Below are 24,348 nucleotides of genomic sequence, written 5' to 3'. Positions count from 1 at the left end.
GTTTTAAGAGGGTCTTAACCATCAGTGCAGACATCTTCTGCAACTGGCTCCTGGTGGCATCGGTGAAGACAGAAAACAACCAATATATTGCAGTAACAGGAGGCTGCACTTGGGGCAGCTCTCATCTTGCTACACAGTCACAAATCACTGGAGGCTGGTTCTCTGCTGACACACTTTTTGAAAAGTGATCATTAAATTCATTAAATTTCCAACTCCGTCAACATGAAGCCATTTCAAAGCTCCTCATCAGGGTCTTCTGAACTTTTTTTATTACTCTTTTTCTTTCTCATCTTCTCTTAGTGCGGTCAAGAAGTGTTGGTACCTGTTCCATCATGAAACTAGTCACCTATACCAATTAGCTAATCCTGGTTTTTTGCTTGCTACAACTGAACTGAAATGAAATCTCTTCCTAGCTTCTCATGGGTAATTCTTCAAACCTTTTAATACAAACAGGTTTGGTTAAGGGCTTTGCTCAAGTTTCTCAGTGTACTGTAGTTATGGATCGCTGTGGTCCAAAGTACTCCCAAATAAGGCCTTTGGCCCCACATATCTTCATTTCATACATAAGTGCACATTACATAAAGATTAGACTTTTAACCAAACTTAAAATTTTCACTATTTTAGAACAGTTACAAGTTAACCTGGACATTTTTTGATTATGAACCAAAGAACTCCCTGTCTTTGCTCATGTTTTCTTTCAGGGCAAAAAGCAGTTCTGCCACTTCTCTAAATAAATTATATAACAAACACTGATGCTTTTTCCCTGCATCCATAACATAACTTAATAGCAAGGCAATCACATTTGACTTGATTCATCTCCAGAATTTCTAGTTGCAATTCATTTTACACAAAACATCCTGCCAGGAAGGTGGAAGGGAGCCTAACATCTGCAGTCTAATAGATTATAGAGCAAGACAGTCTGCTGCATACTCGTGAAATAGTAAAACGTAGCCTAGTTTTAAAAATGATGTAATACTGTGCTTCAAAATTCCCTATACCCAAATAAAAACTGGTACAAAAATTAAATTCAATAAGCTAATTTAATTTCTTTTCATGGGCCATATATGTTGATAGGATTTAAATTTGGACTTGCATATGTTTGTATTAAATATAAAGGGAGAATAAAAATTGAATTTCACTTCTCAATTAAAAGCCAAATGCCACCTGAAATGACTGGAGAAAATTCAGCAAAACGTGTTCATACCATGTAGGACTATTTTCTAAAAGTAGTTATTAATTAAAAATAAAACAAACCAACAAATGAACAAAAAAATCCAACCAAAAACATAGAGACATTTTACTTTCAGGAAGGATTGCCTAAGGCATATGGATACATCTAACATCGTTCTAAAAACTCCCCATTTTTACAGTCACCATTATTTTTATTCTCTTTACTTCAAGATGACTATATTCTCCATTTTCTGAGACCACAGATAGGCATACACTGCTGAAGGCTTTTTTACATCTCCTTCCTCCTATTTAAAAGCCGGTTCTTCTATCATGCCCTCCTAGATACCTTGCAATGAAGTTAACTTAACAGTTCATTTAAACCCCCTATTTTCTTTCCCAGATTTCCCTTAAATCTCTACCTTCTCTTGGTCTTCATTGGTGTGTACAATTCTTCCAGCTGTCTAGCTTCATTACTGAGCAATTATTTTCAACAGCCATTGTCAGTCCCAAGAATGGACACACAAGTACAGATAGTCATGATTCACAAACACTAACGACAGTCTTGGCTGTCATCAGGCCTTGGCTAGGCTTATTGTCTCGGTCATCAAACCTAATGTTGTTGGTTGCAGGACTTGTATAACTTTCAACTTTGACATGGTAAGTATTAAACATTTAGTTTTGGCTGGGACCACTAAATTTTCTTTCTTCCAGTAGTGAATGGAAGCAATCTTAGCAACCCAATCATGGGTACTCTGAAGTTCTGAGGGAAGAACACTTAGTTGTTATTCCAAACGTCATTCTGAGGAATGCACCTTTCCTTCAAGGTGTTTTTTGTTTTTTCATCCACATCACACACCTCTTTGTGCAGATCTTGTGCGTATGAGTGAACGTATGCCTAGCAGCAAAGAAACAACATTACACAGGGAGATTGGCAAGACAGGAAACAATACAAGCACTGGAGAATAGAGTGTATATAGGACTTGCCAAGCTCAGCTGACAAGTGTGTTTTCACATTTAGGGAAGAAGAAGGGAAAAGGATAGTGTCTTCATAGTACCAGGGCAGGTGTCACTTCAATCAGCTAGGAGTAAAAACGTCACAAAACGAAAGTGGAAAGGACACACAACCTGCAGGACAGGGAGCCATCAGTATCAGAAACTAGTTAGCCTGGCAAACGTACAAGGGCTGTTTAACAACAGGGATTGACCTACTACTTGTGTTAGGCAAACCTATCCTGTGTCTCATGACTGAAAGCCAGACAATGCATCTTTTGTACTGTAGCCACATAAATGCAAAATAATTCATGATAACTTATAACAAACTGCAAATTTGACCAAGTAATTGATTTGCAAATGTAACTTGCAGGATTTTCAAAATCAGCTTAAGACCTAAATAAAATAGTTGTATTTCATTCACTGAACTTTCCTTTACCCTCAAAAGCAATCCCTAGTTTGATACAGTTGGGCAATTTTTGGTCAGGCCCAAAAGAGCGAGATCTGGACTGAATGTCGCTGGCCTGGCTGTGTGTTGGAACTTGCCTGCTTCCTGGGCACTGAGTATGTAGCCCCAGGCCCTGTGTTCATTTCCTTATTTCCACAACTATTTGCATGTGTTATAGTCAATATGCACCATAAGTAATAGTGTATAATAGCTATCAAACAACAAATTAAGTGCTTAATCTCATTAAATCAAAACATGTAAAAGTGTTCACATTGCTATGCTCCACCCTCTCAAGTTGTCAATCACATCTTTTAGAATGCAAATAAGTTTCATGTTCTATTTTGATGTGACCAGCCTTATCCCACATCAGTAATTGTCTGACACAGTAATTTTGTATGTGTTCAATATTTCACAGCCTTTTTTAACAATTTCTGGCCGGTACAATGAAGACTCTAATCCTTGGTTTCCTATCAGGTAGCAAATGGGCTAACACACATACAGCTAAAATGAAGTGTAATAATGCTTATTTTGAAAAATGCTTTCTTCTATGCCACATTAAAAAGTGTCACACTATGAAGTTAAAATAAACAAACATACAACTTTAGACCAGAAATAAGCTTCCAATGAGGTCACTTCAAAAAGCAGTTAAAGATCATTTGAGATAATTTCCAAAATGAAAAAGCACTTATTTAGCACTGACATCAACAAATCAATAAGAGGTCTAACTCCAGGGTTATCATACAGGGAATTCCCTCATGATCTCAGAAATACGAAGAATTAATCGTTAGACTATACACTAGCCTTTTTTTGGAATATACACTCTCTCAAAAGCCCCTCCTTAAACATAGCAAGCCAAATTTCAAAACCCCCATCGACTTCAATGGAATTTAACATTGTTGAATGAGCGAAGAAATAACATTGGGGTTTTTTTGTTTTAAATAAACAGATTTCCACCCCGAGACTTTTAATTTAGAAACAAAGTCTTCACAAATTTTATCAAAATTTATGCAACCTCTAAAACTATTATTTCCATTTGCAAACATAACTTCCTTCAAATTTATAGGAACCTGAGAGATCTCTTGCGTGAGATCAGGATAATAATATCAATATGGTTTCATTTTATGTACCTAAAACCAAAGAAAAAACTAGTTAAGCCACTGGTTATTTAAAAGGTGTCGTCTGGTAAAGGACTCAACATAGGATGCATAGATGAATATACATAAAGGCAGCATTTGGAGATGCTGAATCAGGCATCTGCATCCCTGTAGAAAGCTCCCCAGCCTTAGAGTGGTTACATGATCGTTCACCAAAACAACTGAAAGAATAGGTTGTGAAGGTCCTAAATGCCTAAGTTATAACAGCTTCTACTCATGCTTTACTTGTATATCTATCTGTCCCACAACCAGTGGTGAGGACACATACTTCTTTATTTCCCTTCTCTGCAGAATACTCTAGCTCTTTGCTCCCCAGAGTACATTCTGGGAATTGATTTCTATCAGGTGTGGCAGAAGAACTGTTTATTTAGATAGTACTCACTAAACCAAATTGTATTTGTTGGCGTGGCTAACAAGGTTCTTCAAAAAAATACATATTTAAGCTGTAAAGCTCCTTGCCAAAAGATAGTACAGATACCAAAAGTTTACATGGATTCAAAAGGTGACTGGAAAAAATTACTGGAAGAAAAATTTATTGAAGACTTCTAATCATCAAGGATGCCAACCCGCTTCACAAAGTCCACAAGCCTTGAACTGCTGCAGCATTGGAGCTGTATTTTGAGGAATCACATTCTTACACCTGCCCTTTTCTAGTGGTTTTGTTAGGCACCCTGTGCCTATGATGCTGAGGAGAGGGATCTTAAGTCTGGTCCAGAACAATCACTCTTATGATCTTACTGTAACCATAAAACTTGGGGAAATGTTTTCCAAGGTTACACCTGTATTTGAAGAGAATAGAGAGGGATGTGAAATACATACTGTGTGTAGATATAAGATGTAAGCAAGTGGCTGTTCAAACTTAATAACACAACTCAGCATTCACTTGTCAGTACTTTGTGCATTTCAGTTATAGGCATCTCTTAATTTCTAAGGTTAAATTTCTCCTAATGCAGATCTCTCAACAATGCAGATTAGGCAATGGGTTGAAGCTAAATTCAATTCAGACTTGATATGAAATAGATCTAAACTCCAATTTTAAAAAGCACGCCACAAAAGCAGTGAGCTTTCACCTCACTCAACACAAGTATGTACTATGTAACAGTACCAGATAAGATAGTCTACAACAGCTTTTGAAACTATGCTATACACGAAATGGAAACATTTCCTTACTAAGTAATGAATTCTCAGCAATTCAGTAACTGGCATTTGTCAGCTGTGTTTAAGTTGAGGCACCTCAGCTGAAACAAAACTTATAGGAATACAATAATGAAGTTTGGGCATTTTCATGTTTACTGTGATTGACGTGAGTCAAGTAGCATGGTGAGCTGCTGTTTACTGCAAATGCTTGCCTTTATTTAATGTACTTTTTGTTTCTCATATGCAACAGTCATATGATCATGATTTGCACCTACATGTTTGCTAACCAGGATAATTTAGGGGCAATAAAAGCCCAGGTTACTTTCCCAGCACAACTAGTTTAAAGGCCATCATGATAATACGCTAGGAAGATGAAAAAATGGATGTGAAAGTCATCCCCTTCTGCCTGTTCCGTGTGCCCAGCTTCAAACCATCCGCCTAGCTGGGGCATGGCCAGGCTGGAGAGATACAGGGCAGCGCTTCCTCCCAGCCAGCACCCAGAGGAAGAACCAGGCGTGGCAGAAGAGAGGGAGGGAGGCCAAGGGACCCCTTGAAAGGAAAGCCCTCTCTCTTCTCTCTCTTTTCTCCGGACTGTGCTGGACTAAGGAAAAGCCAATCATATCCACTATGCTTATCACATTCTTCCCATGTCTTTCCCTTTTTAAGATGTCTCAGTCTATCTTACTCCCCCATAAACACTGGTAAGACACTGCCACATCTATTTTTTTCTCCTCATTTCAGACACCGCCCTCTTACCTCATCCATAGCCAGACCTCCTTGCTTCAGATTCCCATCGTCCTATAACTATGCTTTTTGTTCCTTCCTCATTCTCAGGGGTTTGTACCGCACCTTTCAGTTGCTACATGCCAAAAGCCCACCTCTTTCAAAAACCTTTGTGACTTTGCAAGCAATGACATCTCCTGAATGATTTTTTTTGACTACAAGCAGTTTGAGGTCATGCTATGCTAAATGGTACATTCAGTGTATGTTCCATTCACTCACGGGAGCACATATGAAGAAAGCTGGTGCATGACAGGTAATGCCAGCAGAAAAGTCGAAAAGCAGGGAAGTGAGGGGACTGAGAGAAGCAAGACGCAGAAGAATTTATCACTTTTTTGTATCTTTTGTTCTGTGTCAACAGAAAAATCTTAAAAACAATTTGTATTTGCTGTCTGTCTTCACCTATTCTGTGTATGAGAAGAAAGATGCACTAGCTACTTGCTTTTCACATAAAGACATTCTGTACTGACTATATGATAAAAAAGTTTTGAAATATAAAATATTCCTAGGCATTTTCCCCAAGCAAAATTTACAACATTTACCCTCATACCATGACCTGTGACGGAAAAATATTTTAAAACAGCCAGCTCATTTTCTTGAGGCTGTATTCTAGATTTCTTGCACTATTGGTGTACACATTTTTTTAATTGATGGTATAAACTCTCATTTTATTTATGCCTAGACAGCTTCCTGAGTAACAAGAATGAAACATAAACCAGATCAGAAAACTGGATTTTTCTAACCTACAGCTAATGAATTATGTGAATTTAGTCAAAACTGATTTCAGACACAATATGACAGAAATCTGGCTGTATCTTCCAGAATAAAGGTTGAAAATATTTCACTGAGCAAAAAGTCAAGAGTAAATATTTTATTGTGTAACCAAACTTAGGACAAACATAATTTTCAGCATATAATTTAACAGAAACAACATTCCAGTCAAATTAGCTAGCTTGACTCAGTGCACCAAAGGATAAGGCAATCAGAATTGCTTCCTCTATTCAACTTATATTTGCTCAACTAAAAGCAAAACCAGAGATATACTTGATAGTCACTCCAGACACTACCAGATGAATACATAAAGTGCAACTATTCCCTCACTCGGTCAGCTTAAAACTACACATCCAACCAACACCCAAATGGAAAATGAACGGATGATCTCCTTCATCATCCATCAACATTGCCATCAACAAAATCTCTATTCTTTCTATTATTGCTAATAAGCATTACCATCAACATGTGTACGCTATCAACATCAAAACCTCTTACTCTAAATTGCATGTTAAAATTGCACCTGCTTTTCATCCTTTTTCATGTCTTACTCTAAATCACACTTGCCAAAAAGGAAAATTAAAATACTCACTTTAGCTACATTTGTGTAGAGAAACTGACTGCTAGAATGCTCATAAAAAAAAAATCAGACATAATTACTTGTCTCTATTCCAAAGAAATCTTAATCTACTCAGCGGAAATACTGCTCAATTTGTCTCCACCTCTCCCCATCCTTTCTCGAAAAAGCAATCAGTTAATTTTCCAAAAGGAAAAAAAAAAAAGGCAAAACCAAACCCCAGCGAATGCCCGCCTGCTTCCCGCGGCTTCCCCCTCCCCGAGGCGACAGCAGGCAGCGCTGCACCCTGCTGCCCACTTACTGATTTTTTCCTCCCCTCTGGAGAAAGGAAAGCAGCAGAGCTGGCCCATGGCATCTACCGCTTTATCTTCCTCCTCGTCCTCTCTGCGTGCACCTCAAGCAAAAGCTGTAGCTCAGGCTGCAGTCCCTGAAGAAACTGCTTATTCCGCTCTGGGAGCGAGCGGGAGACGGGGAGTGAGCGGCAGGCTCCGCCTCCGCCCCCGGCCCCGCCCCCCAGCCCCGCCCCGCCACCGCCCCGCGGCCCCGGCCCCGGCCCCGGCCCCCGCGGCCCCGGCCCGCGGGTAACCGGGGACCGCTCGCACGCTGCGCTTCTCCTCCCTGCCCTGCAATTTGTCTTAGAGACCGCTGCCCGATCTTCCCTTTCTCGTCCTTACGTCGAAGGAGGGATGGGCACTGAAAAAAATCGGCACCATTTGGCCACCTTAAATAAGGCACCGGTTGTTTAAAAAGCCTAAGTGTGGCTGCGCGCCCTCTGCCACCACAGCTCCCCTCCGCTTCACAAAAGCGTGCTGAGAAAGGGGAGAAAATACGGTTAAGTATATCTATTAAGTATTTATACTTAATAAATGGGCTCCCCTTCTCTCCTCCAGAAGCAAACCCCAGGTTCTAAGACTAAGCAAGGAAAAAAGCCGGTCGAGCTGCTGGAGGAGTGGCAGGCCCAGCAAGAGATGCTGAGAAACAAACTGGGATTATCGCCCTCAGCTCCGTGGGGATTCGCTACCCACTGCAGTAGGAACAGAGCTGGTCACCTTCACTCCGGGTTACCGGCCTTCCTTCTCAAGAGGGTATGTACTCATTACAAGTGCGGGTGAGGAAGGTCACCTGGTGGATGTAATAAACTTAGGCTTTTCTACGGTAATAAAAAGCTAACGAGATGCAACATCAGTAAAGAGTAAGTTAGTGATTAAAGATGAACAATAATCAAAGGCAGTCCTACAGGGATTAGTACTAGTCCCAACATTACTCAACACAATCATTAATTAATTGAAAGTAAATAAGTAATAAAACACCTAAGAGTGGAAGTTTGGCATGCACAGTGAGACAGGATAGTAAATGAGCACAGCCTGCGTGGCTTTGGCAAACAGTCTATTCATCCAAAGTATGTAAATAAAACCAAATGTAAAGACATATATTTTGTTGAAGTATTCTTGTGTTCATCAGAACATAAAACACCCAGCTTCCTACCTATTTTGTCTTGTGGTTCACTGAATTTTTAAAAGAATTAGACAAACGCTATTGGGGTGCTCACACACTGTTAGCTATCAAAGCACCCTTGCAGGCTAAGTATATTGTGAATATCCAAGCTTTTGCTGCAAATAGCTGTCATCACAAACTGTTCTGTTAGACAACAGAGAATGTACATGAGATACGTGGCTGAGAAGTAGCTCTTTGGTGCCCAGTGAACTCATATTGAAGACTGACCCATGGTAAGCCATTCATGACAACAGTCCCTGGATGCCTCATGGGTCTTAAAAGTTGAGCTCATACTGCCTTTTTTCCTTCATTGTGGGAATTAATAAAATATCTCTCTTTTATCTGGATGTGTATTTCTCCTAACATGTAGACATTTAATATTTTGAGATTTCTACATCTGTTTAATTTACCAGAAATTTCCCAACAACTTTTAAAGTTATTGTTGTAATGGACAGATAACACACACACACATCCATACACAAAGCATGACCCCACAAGCCTTCTATCATTAGGCTGATAATGAAGGAACACAGGTATACATAGAAATTGTGGGATTACAGTCTAGAAAGTCTGCACAGAATTTCCTGTCCAGGACACCCAGCAAAACCACGGTGTTTCACTGAAAGATCATCTGTGTGCACAGGAAAAGCAGCCTTTCATGGCTGCAGTCGCTCTGCTTTTGAAAGTAATTTTTTTACATTCAGAACATAAAAAAAAAATTCAGAAGAAACCAAATCCACAAATACTTTCTGTTAAAAGACCTAATCTTGCACACCTCCTCTGGCAATACTTGCAGTCACTAATACATTTTGAGCACCCATTGAATAAAACAGAGAGCCTGTGATAGCAATGGTTCTTAGCATTTAATATTAGTTTGAAGGATGGATAAAGCATGCACTTGTTTTCCTTATCCCACCGATAAAATACATAAGGCTTAGATGACTTTTTTTAATATTCTTGTTTATATTCTAAAGACTAATATTTACAGTTGAAAAAAGAATCCATTTACCACAAAATGAAGGTACGAATTCTGCCACTATTAACCTGCACTTTTAAAGTGTTCTAGTTCATATGACTCGCTTTCCAGAAAACCAGTAATTTAATCAGGGGCATAAATCCTCCACAAAAATTTCTAGTGTTTGATATTCAAACTACTATTTGATTCACAAAATTATATGTTTGTTTTCCTGGATGTAAGAATCTCAGACTGGAGAATCCTATGAATATTTTGTATTTCTTACAGAGATAAGTCAGCTTATCTGAGAAGAACAAGTGTAATATAGTTAACATATTTGTAAGGCATGGTTCCTTATGAAAATAGAATTGTCTTTAAGCTAAGTACTATTGCAAAACTAATATGCATTAAAATAAGATTGCCAGCTTGTAATTTTTTTTATTCTTTTCCATCACCACTCTGTTATTAACAATAATTAAATCATATACTGTTTTAAGAATTATTATCTGCCAGTAGCAGAAAGAAAAAATCAGGATGCTATGCAAGTTTTTAAAAGAACTGTAACAGTTATTAAATTCTATACTCATAGAAATTAATTTCAGATGTGCAGTTGCCTCACTTGCGGAGATGCTGTCAGCCTAACCAAGAGCAAAAAGAAAAGAACATGACCCATATTCTACAATGTAAGTGAATTAAACATGAATACTACAGGGCATAAGTGAAGCCAGTCATCACAGCACAGAGAGACTATTTCTAGGAGTGAGCAGTATCTTCCATTCTGCTCAGGATCAAAACAGTAACACAGACAATATTTTAGACAAGAAAACAAACATTCTCCACCAGGAAAAGTTAAAAAAAAATCAGAACTGTTGAAGTAATAAACTGAACAATAACATATATTTTTCAGTTTTATGTAGGCATAATCTCCTTCCATATAGACAGATCACATCTACATAGTACCTAAATTAATACAAAACTCCCAGTGCTGTCATCTTTTGACAAGTATGTTTAACAAAGCAGCATATGATGCACAAAGTCCTCTTGAACTTAAAACCAAGCATCCTTCTGTTAAAACATGCAATAACCATAGTTCTTACTGATCAATTTCTAAGCAGTCCTGGCAATCCATGGATGTCAGGCTGACAATATTCTATTATGCAGTACTGGAATTGTCACAACCAGTGACAGACCTCTTTCATCCATCTACGAGCCACCTTTTAGCCAAAACTAACAAAGCACATAAGCACAAATGTGGATACAGAGAAGAAACAGGATTTGAGGAGGGCCCTGGCCTTTCAACACTGGCCAGATCAGCCTACGTCTTCTAACTTGCAAGATGAGTGTAGGGACCAGGAACCTCCAGAGCTGGATATGGTCCATCTTAAGTATTTGGGCATATATTCAGTAACAAAAGTGGGCCTGATCACTTTTTCAGTGCTTTGCTAGCTCAAGGCCTGTAGTCTGTTCTGTTTTGACATCTCTTGAAATTCTGGTGAGATATACGAAGGACATTTTGACAGAAGTTACAGCACAGCAGCAAAGCATTCAGCTGTTTCAGGCACGTAAATGTGACTGGATATAGAATTATAATAACTCTAGCCTTATGAGGCCTAAACAGCCAAAGTATTATTAAAAATTAACAAGCCCCAAAAGACACTGGTATGTATTTTGTTGGGAGGCAGGGAAGCTGGAGGACACCTTGGGATTGAAACTGAGGGGTGGAATTTTTCCAGGTAAGGCAAAGTGCCATCCTTTACCAAGGGTGATTGCCTAGATTAGCCAAGGCAAACTGGTGCAAAACCAGCAAACAGAACTACTGGCTTCCACCAAGCAGAAATTACAATTTTGAATCTTGGAAAGTATCTCTCTTCAGAACAGAAAAAGACTAAGAGAAACTAAAAGGTATTCATTCTACTCAGAGGCAATTTCAGCCTTCTTAATGCTCCTGAATACTGTTCAGCTGATCCAGAAGGAACCTAGCAAAGCTTTTTTTAGGTGATGCTTGTGGTGCAAATTATGTAAAAAGTGGGTAAGGAAGAAAAGTTGATCTGCAGTTCAACTTAGAAGTATTTCTGCACTCAGAACCTAAGCTGTTCCCAAGCCTATGTATATAAACACACAAACACACACACACACACACACACACACACACACAGAGTGCAGAAGAGCGTTTCACTGTAAGTGTTGTTTTGGGAGCACCTACCAAATCAGAATTACAATCCCCATCTAGAAGAAAAACCAGGGATAAACAAATCATCTGTTGAACTTCCCAAAATGCAAACATTTTCCTACTGTGTTTGACAGTGCAGACTATGCTTCTATTTCTTTCTGATACTTGGTTTGTAATGCAGTGTGTAATTCTATCAAATTTTCAATTGTGTCCTTCTGAAAACACTTCCAATTCAATTTTTCTGGAGAAAAACCTTAAATGACTAGACTAAATTAGTTTTAAAGTATTTGATTTTCTTACTCTTCAATGGCTTAAGAATATTCCTGCAAACATGTTCTATACAGAAAAAAATGATACTGAGTTGGCATTTGCATTCTAAAACAGAAGTGACTATTTTAGCTATGCTTTTTAAAACCACATTAAAATACTTCCAGGGAAATCTCACCACTAATATGTGTTTTACAACACTGCCTTCTAGAGAGAGAATCTTGCTCCTATTCACTGTAAATCACTATTTCTGCAAGTTCCATTTGCTGAATGCACTGTACCTTTTCAGCAAAGGCTGGGATGCCAGCCACTGCTATGCCTGCCTTCTATTTTAAGTGCAACCTCAGGGCAAGGCTCAAGACCAAATCTGCCAACTGTCCAGATTGTTTACCCTCAGGAATACATTCGGAGCCATGTTTAGAATAAGCCATACAGCACTTCTGGGTGAAAACCCCGAATATATTCAAGCTCTGCAGAGTACTCACAGCACTCTTCTTTGCAGAGTGCATGTGTCTATCTGTGGTGTGTATGCCCCGAGGTATCCCATCTATTCCTGCAGTGATTTTGCCTGACTGAGAGCAGATATATGAGATGGACTTTATAGTGAATGCCAGCATATAAGAATGTGTCCCCCTTGACATATGAGACTTGTAGATAAGCCCCAAGACAATGACAATGTGAAAAGCTGGGGCAAGGTACACTTCACACTTCAGGGTCTTCTCAAGGCTCACCTTACAAGCCTAAGCCTCTGAGACCTATCAAGCATTCATTTAATTCTACATTCAGCTAGTTCCTGCTGTTGTGGAAAAGAAAGATTAAGGAAGGTATAAAAGCAGGGTGACCGGAAACTGAAGAATATGTTAGTTTTGGCTGGGGGGGGAAACTCCTTCAAAATCACAAAAAGAAATTTAATCTCTTAGCTTAATACATATTACTAAATGCCACGTGTGAAAAAACAGTGCAATTTAAGTCAAGGCAAAAATTTTGGTACCTATATACTTCTTCCTTCTAAAACTTCAAAGATGAACTGAACAGTTGAGATGAAGCCTGAAAAGAGTTATGTTCATAGCCTTGCACTCTCTCAATGATTCTGCCAAGCAGTAAGTAGCCAGGGACAGCTGTTATTGTCCAATGATGGTTTACTGAGAGTTAACCTGACTGTGAGGACACCAAAAAAGTTTTAAGGAGAATATAAAAACTTTGCCTTATTTTCAACTTATTTAGTATAGCAAAACAATGAAATTTTTTTTTCTTATGTGTATAAAAATTAAACAAGAAAAGATATGTCAATAGCAAGGCTCTAATGACTATGTTCTGATAGCTAAATTGGTAAACCTTAATTTCCAACAAATTATCCCTACGCTGTTTGCCTTTTTTTAAGAGGACTTCCATTATTTACCCAAATGTTGTTTTGAATATTTTCTTTACTTTTCTGATTTACATTTAGCATTTTTAAATGCTTATTTTGAAGAACAGGAAAACCTGGCTAGCAAGAAAAAAGAAGTTAGATGCCTGTTCTTGTACTTCCTTCCCTTTTTCTCCATTCAAACATGACAAATTTTTATACTTAAAATAAAATGCAATATGAACACAGTGAGATATTTTTTGCAATGTACATATATTATCAATTACATTATGTCAAAACTTGCTTTCTGGAACACTGAGTGTTATGTATAGTCTAGAAGAACAATTCCCATTAAAAAAAAATCGAAATGAATTTTTCACAAGAACAAGTAAATTGAATAAACTTTTTAAAAAGGAAAAAACAAAATAAATGGCGACTACTAATATTCTTCCCCTTCAAAGTTTGTCAAGAAAGTCAGTGAAATGCACTGACACTGTATCATAGTTTTGTGTGTCAGATCTGCTAATGCCACTGATCCCAGTCAGTATTTTATTGCTGATGTATTGCTCTTCATTATCGTTCTATACTAGAATTCTCCTGGGATTTGGAACACTTACATAAATAAGCTCACTGAATGTGCCCAAAATTTAGCTGGCATAAGGTTGCATGATTGGTAAGGCCCTGATTACAGCCCCCTTTCCACTCCTATTGCAATACTCCTCAGTATTGCAACATTTCCCTGATCTACATTTGGAGCTCCAGAGCCCAGATTTGTTAACTTTCTGAGAATATTACAAAGTTCCTTTTCTCCTGCTTGTTAAAGCTGTTGGTAAGAATGCAAGTCAGGACAGAGTTGACATTCAAGGTCCTTTCTGTAAAATTTTCATTTATTTAAGAGGTACTTAACAGTACAAGAGCAGAAGGCTCCTTAAATATGTAATTTTACAGTCTGAAGAAAAAGTAAATGTTGAATAGACAGATGCCCTGTGCTCTTTGAAGTTCTGGAAATCAGTAGTAATAGGTTATTTCTGCTGACTCTCTGGTGAGAACAAAACCCCAGCATTTTCAGTACTTTTTCAATCTTTTGCCATATTATTCTGGCATGCCAGTGAAAATGTGGTATTTGGTGCTGTGCAAATAAATACTTAGCATTAAAGAACAGAAATGAAGGGACCAATGCTAGTTACTGTGCATTACAGCTATGTTTTTAAGATTGTATCAAAGGCTTTTCATGATTCATGGGAGGAAAAAAGGAAAATAGCATAAACTCAACAAAGGAATCCATGTAAAACTTCTATTTAAAAAAAAAATTAATAAGGATTTGATGTTGTCAGCTGATAGCACTTGCTAGATTGCTGCACCTTAACATGGTTCACTGAAATCTGCCTGCGTGCTGTCATTTGCTTTGGTAAACTGTATAGCTAACCAAGGAAGACACCTTAACCAATCTGTTTGTTCAGATTATAAAGAAAAAAAAATGTTTTGAAAGAAAAGGATTAACCCTTGATTCTCTTTCCTTTGAAATAACATATTTCACCTCAAAGCCTTCCAGAAAAGGAATCTCTAGATCTGAATATATCCTTAAATACCGCCTTTTCTTTCACAGCCAACAGTCCTTTGAAAAGATCAGCCACAGTGGGAAGAAGATCTGTGAATGGAGCAGGGAGAAAGAAGGATGCTCTGACCAGTGAGTAGGTTCAGTACAAAGAATCCTCAATTTTAAGTGCCTGACTGGCACACATATACAAAACATGCAGGAAGTCAGACTGATGACCAAGATTGATGCCCAGTTAGGAATTCTAGCTTCCTCCAGGCCATTGAAATGAGAAAGCAGCTTAGTCTTCCAAGTAGTTAATTCTTCACCATTGCCAGGGCTTTGACCACTGGCAGCTGGCAAAACATCCTTGTTCCAGGCCTGTACCACACACTTGTGAGACTCCATAGGACCATCATCTTTTCAGCTTACCTAAACCCATTCAGCTCAGCGAAGGGCCAGGTGGGCTAACAGTCCATGCTATAGCAGAGATCAGGCTGGACTACGGAACCATCTCTGGCTTTATACTTCATGCAGCTTCAACAGCTGTTTTTCAGAAATTCAGCGGTCTCCACCTTGAGTTTCAAACAGAAGTCAAGTATGGACCCTTCAGGCAGCCCTCTTGTTTGAATTGTTTTATCTGCTTTATGTGCAGCACCGTGACTTTCATCTGAGATGCACAATGTAATTTAAAGCAGTATGTATAAGGTTAAGCCCGTATCTACGCCAGCTAAAACTGATACACAGAGTACAATCTTTTGCAGATAGCAAACACGCTAACAAAGTTATTTCAGGAACAACTTTGCTCTCAGTCCTTCCTAAAAAGACAGAAATGGGGCAAAGGAAAATATTTCAGGATCTAGCCCACATATTCTATAATATTGTAAACTTATTGACTGTAATTTTAAAAAGCTGTTTCTCTCCTTTTACAATTTTTTTCTTGCTGTTTTAATTTAGACTGTTAAAAGGAAGGGGAAAACAGCATGGAATTTGAAATGTTCATTCTCACAAACAGGCACAAAAAATGCATTCATTATTAATGCATCTTTGCAGCAAGTGTACTGAATAATCTGCATTTACCACTTGCAGGTGACCCTGTAGAATATGGCCAACCAACACATCATAAACACATTACCAAAGCATTGAAAGCTGGATAACTATTGGTGTAATTTTAACCAGTAGGTATTAACATTGCCATGGCTGCCTGTGTGTGAATCTATCAGGTTCACCATCATGAACAGAAGTGCCAGATAGTCTCTTCTAAAGGATCAGGACAGGCAGTAACTCTGACTCATTTCTTATGGTATTCTGCTCCAAAGTTTTCTTGAGACGAAAGCAGAAAAGTCATTCTAAATGGAAAGGAAAGGAGAACTGGGAATGCCAGCCAGCTTTTGCTATCTCAGATGACTGTGAACTAAACTCCTTTTGCTTAGTCATACACAGATTCTTGTTATTCCCTTCATACATTCTTCTCAGAAAAACCTAAGTAACACAAAATTCATATCCTGCCCCAAAGTTAACAGAAACTTCTGCTGGAACCCACTCATTGTTTTGCTACAACCCACACGTTCTTTTGCTACATATCAACAGCCTCCTAATTTTAATACTGATTTAAACAAATAATTCTGCCAGTTTTCCATTGGCCTCCAATTACAGATGAGATAAAATATTAGAGTTCATTGAAATAAACCTAATTATACTACTTACCCAAGAGACTCAAACATTAACAGAATATACTCACAGACTTAAAATTAAAATACATGCATTTTCAAATAAACTCAAATCAATAAATTATGTTGTAAGTCATTATGTATAAGAGTATTGACAACAATTAATCTGAATGCTATGTATACCTGGAAGAAGTAAAAAGTAAAGTAAGAACAAGTGAAGCAATGCTTGTGCATTATGATTTTCTATCACATCTCTATAAAAAGGTGTAGAAGTGATATCTACTTAATATAAAGTTGGTAACACTGAAGCTGCATCATCTAAAAATCCTCCTGGAAATCTATGGAGTCAAAAGTGAGCTAACAGCTAGGAGTGATTTATTGGAAGGTTTTCAAAAAAAGCCAGCCAGCACTACACCTAGAAGACTTCCTTGTATCTTTATCTAGAAAGATGCTTACTGTCTTTCAATCTCAGTTTTTAAGATTTATAGCTATGAGGGAAGTGTGTTCTGGAATTCTGGTTTCATATATGAACACCTATTCTATTTGAACAAAAATTATATCATTTTGAGAAAAATGTTTTCATTCTGAATAAGAAAATCAAGAATTGGGAGCTTTGACTAAGATGTCTATATTAACCAAGTACAACATAAGTAACTGAGTGGGCATTCCTACATATTTCTTTACGCCAAGGACACAGTGATATTTATAAAGGTCAAAAAAAAAGGGAATGTGATTCTGCATTTGCTGTCAGAACAAGGAGAGGATACAGTATCTACTAAGTGGAATAAGAAATTCTTTCTCCTTTCCTCAGTGTATTGAAAAATATTTCTTTACAAAGTGTATTCATGTACAAACAGACTTTAAAAGAAGTAAAATGGTTTCCTTTGTTTGCTCTGGATTCTGTTTATGTCCATAAAATTTCTGTTTACTGTACAAACTACAACTGTGTTTCCCTCCTAGAGAAGGAAGAGAGACATTTGTTTTCATCCTTAGCAATGATAAATATGTTCTGGAGATAGGAGAAATCACTCGTTAAACCTTCAGTATCTGCTCTGATTTTTAAATTGCTGGTTTATACTAATTGATAAAATAGGATTTATCTATCTATTTTAATTACAATGTTAAACATGAACTTTTTACTTAAGTACTAATGAAGCTTTTATGTAAGAATACAAAAGATAGCATAGCTTGAAAAATAAGCTCACATACAAAAGATAACAACATGGAACAATCAAAAAAGATGCTCCTTGAAATGGACATTCATAAACATGACAGTGTATGAGACTCTCCGAACTGTTTCCAAAGAAAATCAACATTTCAATGAATCATGTACTAACAATACATGTGCAAACAAACATCTGGGCTGTACTCAGTCCAAAGCCTATCATGGGGAATCTAATGTGCAACTGATAAGACGCAGCTTTGATATATGTCAAGGTACCATAAGAATCCCATAGTCAAAGGCTGTCCAAACCCACATTTATTCTATGCTTTTCTGGTGTGCTTTTTCTTAACCTCCTCCATGTGAACACCACCCACTTCTGTGGCTAAATTGATTAAAAGGTTTCCAGCAAGAAAAGAGCTGCTTAAAAGGAACATTTTGCATTACCTCACAGTAAAATAAATACCAGGAGTTATGCTATGTAGACGTGCATGCATGTGCATATACACAAACATGCAAACACACACACACACAGACATATATATATGTATATGTATGTATCAACCCTAGACACTGATAATTTGTCTCTAATGAATACTAAGAACAGACAAGCACCAAACAAAGCATTTAGACAGGAGTGATGTGTCTGCATCTAAAAGCTGAATAAAACCCAATTATTCTACTATTGTCCAGCAGAAGAAGTAGTCATGTTCAGAACTGGCTCAGTTTGAACAGCCTAGGCTCCATCTGCTTAGGATCCAGAAACTGGATGCTCCCTTTGCTAAATCAGCCAGAAGATTAAGAGTCCAGTGAGCATTTTAACATTCTGCCTGTGACCTCCATAAGGCTAGACACTCCAAGAAACAATCACAGGATTAGCGTCTGACTTGGGGCAGGGGCAGGGCTCTTTGGCCCTATGAGATCTGAATTCTTTGCTACTCTGGGGAAGCTCCTTGAAGAACACTGGTGCATCATTCAGCTTCCACGCTAAGCTGCCAGTTGTGGCTTTTCCAGCCTTCAGGGGCTTGAATTCGCCCAAGCTGGGGAAAGAAAAAAGCCTTGATATCCAATTTGAGTGGCAATTGTAACCAAACTATGTATGTAATAAGTATTTCCTCTTTAAAATAAAAAAAAGTGAAAGCTGACTTAAGTACCCATGTAACATCAGCAAAGGATACTGGGCTTTGTGTCCCAGTAGGGTGAGATGCCTGACTCAAAACTCAAAGAAAGAAGAGAGGTGCTGACACAGTCCTTTGTTGGGTGTTTCCCCCTGGCTTGTTCAATGTTCCACTCAGTTCAGCCTGCAATTTCTTGACTCTGCTCTGAGATACTGGACTCTGCACAGAATTGGAAATGGAGGCATCTCATTCTGGGGTCAAATTCCTACAAAAGACATTTACCTAAAACCTTCCTTTGACTTGTAAGTTTTGTTTATACACAAAGACATAAAAGAAACCCCTCCTTTAATACAAAACAGCAGAACTTGTTAACATAATACACTTATCAAATGCACTTTTCAGTCAGGTAGGTAACATACATTCAGTCCATGTGTTATATTTCATGGTGCAAAAGACTGTGGACCGGGACTCTGGACCAAAATCTGTGTGGAAAATAGCCCTTAAAAGAGAGTCTGTAGAGAGAATTCTTACTATAATTGCACTAATACCACAAAGTTATTAATATAATTGCACTGATGGACCATTACATTTGAATTAGCACAAATGCAAATTTACGTTGAAAAAATGTATACATGTGACAGAATGCAACCCCTTACAGATTCTTCCATTAAATAAACCAATAGACAAAAGTGTTCAAATAAAAAAGCAATAGTCCCAATAGCTACCACTATAAAAGAAAAACTTATTAAATATATGCAGCTGACTAATTCCATGCATTTGAGCACTGCAACTCATCTAGAGTCTGTACAAGAGGGATGCTAAGTAGAAGCTCGAAAATATTCAAATATTCAAAAATATTTTGTACTCGACTGTTGCACTCTACTGTATAACTCTTACCTTTAAATCTACCCTACCATGGAGCAATATTATCCCAAAATAATGTTCTTTTCCTTAGAATTTCATTATGTAAGCCTCACCACCACTGGCCCTGTACCACTGAAGTCCGAAACTGAGAAAGAAGTGAAAAAAAGGACTGAAAGTGATTGGAGAGTTTAAAATTGAAAGGGCAGATAAACAATCACAAAGAACTCAATTTTTAAAACATCTTAGCCCTTGCTCCTCATAAGGAACCTGAATAATTACAGCATCATGCTGAAAACTGGTAATAAGCCAAAAAAGGCCCCATGATACAGAGAAGCAGTAAAAATACAGATGATTGTTTATCAGGAAATTATTTACAATAGTTTAAAAATAACTAAGGCATTAGGATTTACACATCTGAATTTCAAATTATGGATTTAGGTTTACTTTGAAATATGTGTTTGTTATGCCTATATAGAAAAAATTGTACTATAATATTTTAAACTCCATTTGGAGAAACAGTATGCCTTCATGTGTTTTGTGTTCTTCAAAATTAAGAAAAGCTATCCCTAAGAATATAAATAACCACTAAGTACATTCAAACTAATCCAGGTAATTATGAAGAAAGATAAACCAGATGTTCCGTATATTCTGAAAAGAAAAAATATATATGAGAGGCTCTGACTAGGTGACTAGATAACTGCAAGACAATTGGAAGATGTAAATGACTGAGGGAACAGCTCATCTGGATTATGGATGGTAACTGAGATATTTCGAGATTAGCACTTCCACATCTTGGGTAATACATTAGGAAAGGAAATTACAATGTATAGAAAACTGAATTCACTAATAATAAAGATCACAAAGAATTCAATATATGCTTCTAAAAGAGTACATCCATGAGTAGGTGCATTTGCAATGTAAAATAATGATTGCTTTTACTTGCTTTCATGTGAAAATAACATTTCTAATCTTAAAGATACACTAAGAAGTCTCCGCTTCTGCCAAAGGTTGTATAATATCCTAATCAAGTGATGTAAATTTTTAACATCCAATGTGTTTTGTGTTTGCAATACAATAGATAGGAATGGGGAAGGAAAACTATTGGGCTTGCCTGCATTTGCAAGATAAGACATTAACACTGGCTGGGAATTTTAAAGTACTAAGAGCTGTTTCTGAATAATTCCATATGTGAAAGTTCTTATTTTGGAATAAGAGTGCTTTGTTCCTGTTCAGCTTGACCCACTTTCCAAGTGTATTTAATTAGGAACAGTTTTATGTGTAAGAAAGCCTTTTGTTTGTTCTCTTGATTAAAGCAATAAAGTTGAGTATCTAGGGTTTCTGATTCAAAACATCTTAAACATTTTAAAAAAATAAACAAGCTACAGAAACAGTGCCTAGGTGTCAAAATGCAACTGTGGCATTTTCACTGTTTCCCTAAATAGTGATTTCAAAGGTAAAAGGTTTTTTAAACAGTCGTCAGTCAGCAATTACTTTCTGCTGTAATCTGTAGGCTGTGGATGGTTACTCAAAATTCTTTAAGACAAATCTGCTCTTTGCAAAACATGAAGTTACAGCAGAGGTTTTTAAAACTATATGCCAAAAGGTCAACTGTAGTGTCTCAGGACTTCAGAAATCATGCAGTCTAGAGAGGACAAGAGGAGCTCGCTCTTCCCCTACTCACAGCTGACCCAAATCCAGGCGAACAGAATCTGTGGCACCAACTCAAGCTGTCATGCTCAGCACTGTGCCAATCACATACACCCAGATACCTGCTCAGAATTCAAGCTGTGTGCATCCATCCTGACTCAGAAAATACAGTGCAGACATGTTTAGAAACGTAAAAATTGGAAGCCTAACTTCAGGTGCCTGCAAGTATGTCTAATAAGTAAGAGTATGTATGTATGTTTGACCTAGGCCTGGTACCACAACTTTGGCCACATTAAGTCTCCTGAGCTACTGATGCTTGTGTAGAAATTAGTACATAGTTAAACACTATAGCATCAGCCTGCAGATGGCAGCCAACACTTGAGAAGCAGGAAGAACAGCTTCTTTAAGCACTGTCATCTCCAACTGATCCCAAGTGCTCCTTGTCTGGTCCACAGCACAAGCATGCGGGGTGGCTTAAACCACTAAAGTAATATCAGTTTATGTCATGAGTGGTTAACACATTTAATCTTGCAATGGAACACAGGAACGTTCACATAGCATGAAAAGCAGTGTAAAAAAGTTGTATCTTATGTATTGCTCAGACATTTATTATTAGCTGTAAATGGCAAGGTTTGGCACTGTTCTGCCTACAGTGGTTCTATTCTAACCCAAGTCCCCTGGTAAATCTTCAAGCTGTGGGGCAGGGGGATTAAGCCCAATGCTGGACTGTCCCCCAGCTGGATGGCTGAAAAATAAGGGCCCACAGGCAGACTCTGACATACTTCACTGAGAAGAAATGGAAATTCCTCACCTATGTAATAAAGCAACATGTTTATGAATTGTATGTTGCACCCTCCCAGAAAGTTCTCTAAACTGCATGAGTGACACCCTCCAACCATTCGTACCCAACAGATCTTTGTAACTGTCCTATAAACAGAAGCAGGGTGGTTCAGATTTCTCTCCTGTCATTAAATCTTAATTCAGATCTTAAAAGTTTGATCATCATTTGAAAAATAGAAGATCGCATACTATGTATTCAGCAGGTACTGTGATGGCCCTTTCTGATGTGCTGAAGAACAGATTAAAACTTCAAGTAAATTGGCAGGCTACTGTTAAGACAATGATGTCATGTTTTAGCTTGTGGTTGATGAAATCTTGCTCTTATGTTCTATGGCTTCCGTGAGAAACAAGAAATGACACTATATGCCACATTAACAATGCCTCTTTAAAATCTGTCACATTTTATCTTGAATTTATTTCCACTGAAAAGAAACCACTTTTACAAATACCAGGAGCCTCAAAAAAAATTTATATACAGTCTAGAATAAAATTAAATTATCACCTGTATCTATTCATTGCTGAGTACTGTTCTGAAAGAGAAATGTAAGTTGCGGTATTAAGCAAAACAAGCCCTTTTCCTCAACAACTACATTTTTATGTCAGTGTTTGTATTATCCCTGAAGTACAGATATCTATTGGTCTGTAACTATGTCTTATTTTAGAATACCTCACAGGGATTATGTAGGAAGCATAGCAGACTCTCTCTGTGTAACCATGCAGCACACTGGGTAAGCTCTTCAGATCTACACTAACCATCAACAGCTGAAAAATGGTGACATTTGAACAATGGAAAACTGGTTTTCCTTTCACTCCATGTCCTTCAAAGTACTGAAAAACACTCCTCACAGGAATTGCAACCTTCCGTTTGATGTTAAGACTATACAATAAATACATATCAACAAAAGCAACATCCTAGCTAGGAAAATTTTAAGAATAAAAACTAATTATCTTTCACTGTTCTACTCAATGACAGAATATTACATATTTAATTTGTTCCTCATGTCCTAGGCAGTCTGTTTACTTTTTGCAATTAACATATCTTGAAATTAATGTTTTCATATTTTCAATTATTTTGAATATATTAAAATTAGGAATAAATTAGTTGTTTGGACACCAAAGTCTGCTTGAGGAAAAATGTCTTTAAAGCAGAAATACTTACGATACAAAAAACCTGCTGCATATTATTAAATTGTGTTTTATAGCTTAGTATGTTATGTTGTAAAAAATCAATTCTGTCTTTTTTATATACTCAACTAAATTTTCAGTCATGAATCACATTCTTACTGATGTCAAATATGCTTTTGTGCTTTCCTGTCAGATTTACTTCATCAGTTTTATCCCATTGTCTGCACATATTTTTGAAAGTCATTTATCGAAAATCTTATTTTTGCTTATTTTCAGCTACTAATAACAGCTCTCCACGAAAACACATCACTACTTCAAACACCATGTTGTTGAAAAATAAAAGGACAATAGCCTTTTGAATAGAATTACATTATGGTATTTTTAAAAGAAAATTGCAAAAATTATCCTGTACAATAAAGCAAATAATACATACTTCATAATCACAGAATCACGAATCACAGAATCACACAAGGTGATGAGAAGGTTTTACTTACTTTCAGTATTAGGAGATGAATGACTGAATTCTAAACACCATGTTCCTGTCCTTAAAGCTCCCCGTCACTTTCTAATGAAAAGTTTGTTACACATTTCCCAATATTAAAGCTCAAAGTCAGGGATGTTAGAATTTGCCCTCAAAACAATGAAATATTATTCTGAAATGAAAATTTCCACTTTCGAACCATATTTACATAGGTTATTTCCCTCTCAGTCAGCTTGTTCTCCTCCTTATCCACACACAGAATGTATCAATATCGATTTTCAGCTATAACTGGTACTACAAAATTAATGTAAAAATGCTATCTCATTATGAAGAATGCTGTACTAATGGTCAATGTTTCAACAGCATAAGAATACCAAATACAGAAGAAACTGCCCAATGTAGTGATATGTGATGAGATATGCTGCTAGAACTAAAGAGAACATCCCATCAAGTTCTAATGTAAGACTAGTGAAAAGGAATCAACAGGGGACCACTCTGTTCTTGGTAGTGAATGGAAAATATTTGATGTGTGTAAGAAACCACTGGATCATCACTTTCTAGTCACTGTCCATAAAGAGCTTGGCTTCTAGGTTAATAACTAAAATGTGAGTGTTTCTCTGCCATGTTTAAAAGAATCATTTTTATAAGT

General features: G+C 37.4%; 1 protein-coding gene across 4 annotated transcripts in view; it reads right to left on the bottom strand.

The window, feature by feature from the left end:
• AKAP7 (A-kinase anchoring protein 7) overlaps positions 1–24,348 on the bottom strand; it is a 90,611-nt gene that overhangs the window by 20,706 nt on the left and 45,557 nt on the right. Inside the window, exon 8 of one of the 4 annotated variants that reach the window (XM_075035693.1) lies at positions 980–2,065. The exons of the other annotated variants lie outside the window; for them this stretch is intronic. Within the exon in view, the coding sequence (XP_074891794.1) occupies positions 2,019–2,065 (47 nt within the window). The 3' untranslated portion in view covers positions 980–2,018. Of the gene's footprint in view, positions 1–979; positions 2,066–24,348 lie in introns of those variants that run through there. 4 annotated transcript variants of the gene reach the window in all.

This window comes from Buteo buteo, chromosome 9 (assembly GCF_964188355.1).
Source record: "Buteo buteo chromosome 9, bButBut1.hap1.1, whole genome shotgun sequence".
Taxonomy (NCBI): domain Eukaryota; kingdom Metazoa; phylum Chordata; class Aves; order Accipitriformes; family Accipitridae; genus Buteo; species Buteo buteo.
This window is presented reverse-complemented; position numbering and strand designations above follow the sequence as displayed.